At 66.2% G+C, this 1,778-nt stretch overlaps 1 protein-coding gene across 1 annotated transcript in view; it reads left to right on the top strand.

The window, feature by feature from the left end:
- TNS2 (tensin 2) overlaps positions 1-1,778 on the top strand; it is a 19,866-nt gene that overhangs the window by 9,660 nt on the left and 8,428 nt on the right. The window contains exons 8-10 of the mRNA XM_025212273.1: positions 132-182; positions 285-407; positions 589-653. Of these exons, the coding sequence (XP_025068058.1) occupies positions 132-182; positions 285-407; positions 589-653 (239 nt within the window). The remainder of the gene's footprint in view (positions 1-131; positions 183-284; positions 408-588; positions 654-1,778) is intronic.

The raw sequence follows: 1,778 nt of genomic DNA, 5'->3' as shown, positions 1-1,778 counted from the left end.
CTTGTCTGGCCTGGTGCATGGCTGTGCCTCAGTTTCCCCACAGCTGGCACCAGGGGGCTGGGTCCATGCACTGGGGGGGTGTGGGGGCCCTGCCCCACCTGCAGCCCCGAGCCTCTCGCTGTCCCCTGCAGCTCTTCAACCTGTCGGAGAAGCGCCACGACATCGCCCGCCTGAACCCCAAGGTGAGCAGGGGGTGCCCAGCTCGGGGGGGCTGAGGTGCATGGGGTGGGGGAGCGATGTGGTCAGCTCATACCCCCTGTTTCCCCACCCCACCGGCTGCACAGGTGCAGGAGTTTGGCTGGCCGGATGGGCACGCGCCCCCCCTGGACAGGATCTGCTCCATCTGCAAGGCCATGGAGAGCTGGCTGCACGCGCACCCCCAGCACGTCGCTGTGCTGCACTGCAAGGTGGGGACAGGGCTGGGGAGTTTGTTGCGGGGGCTGGGCCGAGGGGACTGGCAGAGGTGGGGGCAGCCCCTGGAGGAGTTTGGGGGGCAGCAGGGACTGGGGTCTCCCAGGCTGGGCTCTCATGCCTGCGCCCCAGGGCCTTGCTGGTTGCAACCCCCCTGACTCACCCTCCTTGGTGTAGGGGAACAAAGGCAAGACAGGCGTCATCGTGGCGGCCTACATGCACTACAGCAAAATCTCCGCCAGGTACGAGATTGGCACCCCTCATCCCAGTACAGGGGGGCCAGGATCCCTCCATCCCAGTACAGGGGGGCTGGGACCCCTCCATCCCAGAACAGGGGGGCCAGAATATCTCCATCCCAGTACAGAGGGGCTGGGACCCCTCCATCCCAGTACAGGGGGGCCAGGATCCCTCCATCCCAGTACAGGGGGGCTGGGACCCCTCCATCCCAGAACAGGGGGGCCAGAATATCTCCATCCCAGTACAGAGGGGCTGGGACCCCTCCATCCCAGTACAGGGGGGCCAGGATCCCTCCATCCCAGTACAGGGGGGCTGGGACCCCTCCATCCCAGAACAGGGGGGCCAGAATATCTCCATCCCAGTACAGAGGGGCTGGGACCCCTCCATCCCAGTACAGGGGGGCCAGGACCCCTCCATCCCAGTACAGAGGGTCTGGGACCCCTCCATCCCAGTACAGGGAGGCAGTATCCCTCTATCCCAGTACAGAGGGGCTGGGACCCCTCCATCCCAGTACAGGGGGGCCAGGACCCCTCCATCCCAGTACAGAGGGTCTGGGACCCCTCCATCCCAGTACAGGGAGGCAGTATCCCTCTATCCCAGTACAGAGGGGCTGGGACCCCTCCATCCCAGTACAGGGGGGCCAGGACCCCTCCATCCCAGTACAGAGGGTCTGGGACCCCTCCATCCCAGTACAGGGAGGCAGTATCCCTCTATCCCAGTACAGAGGGGCTGGGACCCCTCCATCCCAGTACAGGGGGGCCAGGACCCCTCCATCCCAGTACAGAGGGTCTGGGACCCCTCCATCCCAGTACAGGGAGGCAGTATCCCTCTATCCCAGTACAGAGGGGCTGGGACCCCTCCATCCCAGTACAGGGGGGCCAGGACCCCTCCATCCCAGTACAGGGGGGCTGGGACCCCTCCATCCCAGCACAGGGGGGCAGGATCCCTCTATCCCAGTATAGGGGCCTGGGACGCCCCCATCCCAGTATAGGGAGCCCAGGACAACCTCCTGGGGGGCTATGCAGGGATGAGACTCCATGCGGAGCTGGGAGGCTGGGACCCCTTCCAGCTCAGCATGGGTTTGCAGGCTCCCTCAGCCCCCCCCCCCCGCCCCACCCCCGCTCCCCCCG

The sequence above is a fragment of the Alligator sinensis genome, unplaced genomic scaffold (genome assembly GCF_000455745.1).
Source record: "Alligator sinensis unplaced genomic scaffold, ASM45574v1 scaffold1542_1, whole genome shotgun sequence".
Classification (NCBI taxonomy): Eukaryota; Metazoa; Chordata; order Crocodylia; family Alligatoridae; genus Alligator; species Alligator sinensis.
The sequence above is the reverse complement of the archived record's forward strand: the minus strand, read 5'-3'. Positions and strand labels throughout refer to the sequence as shown.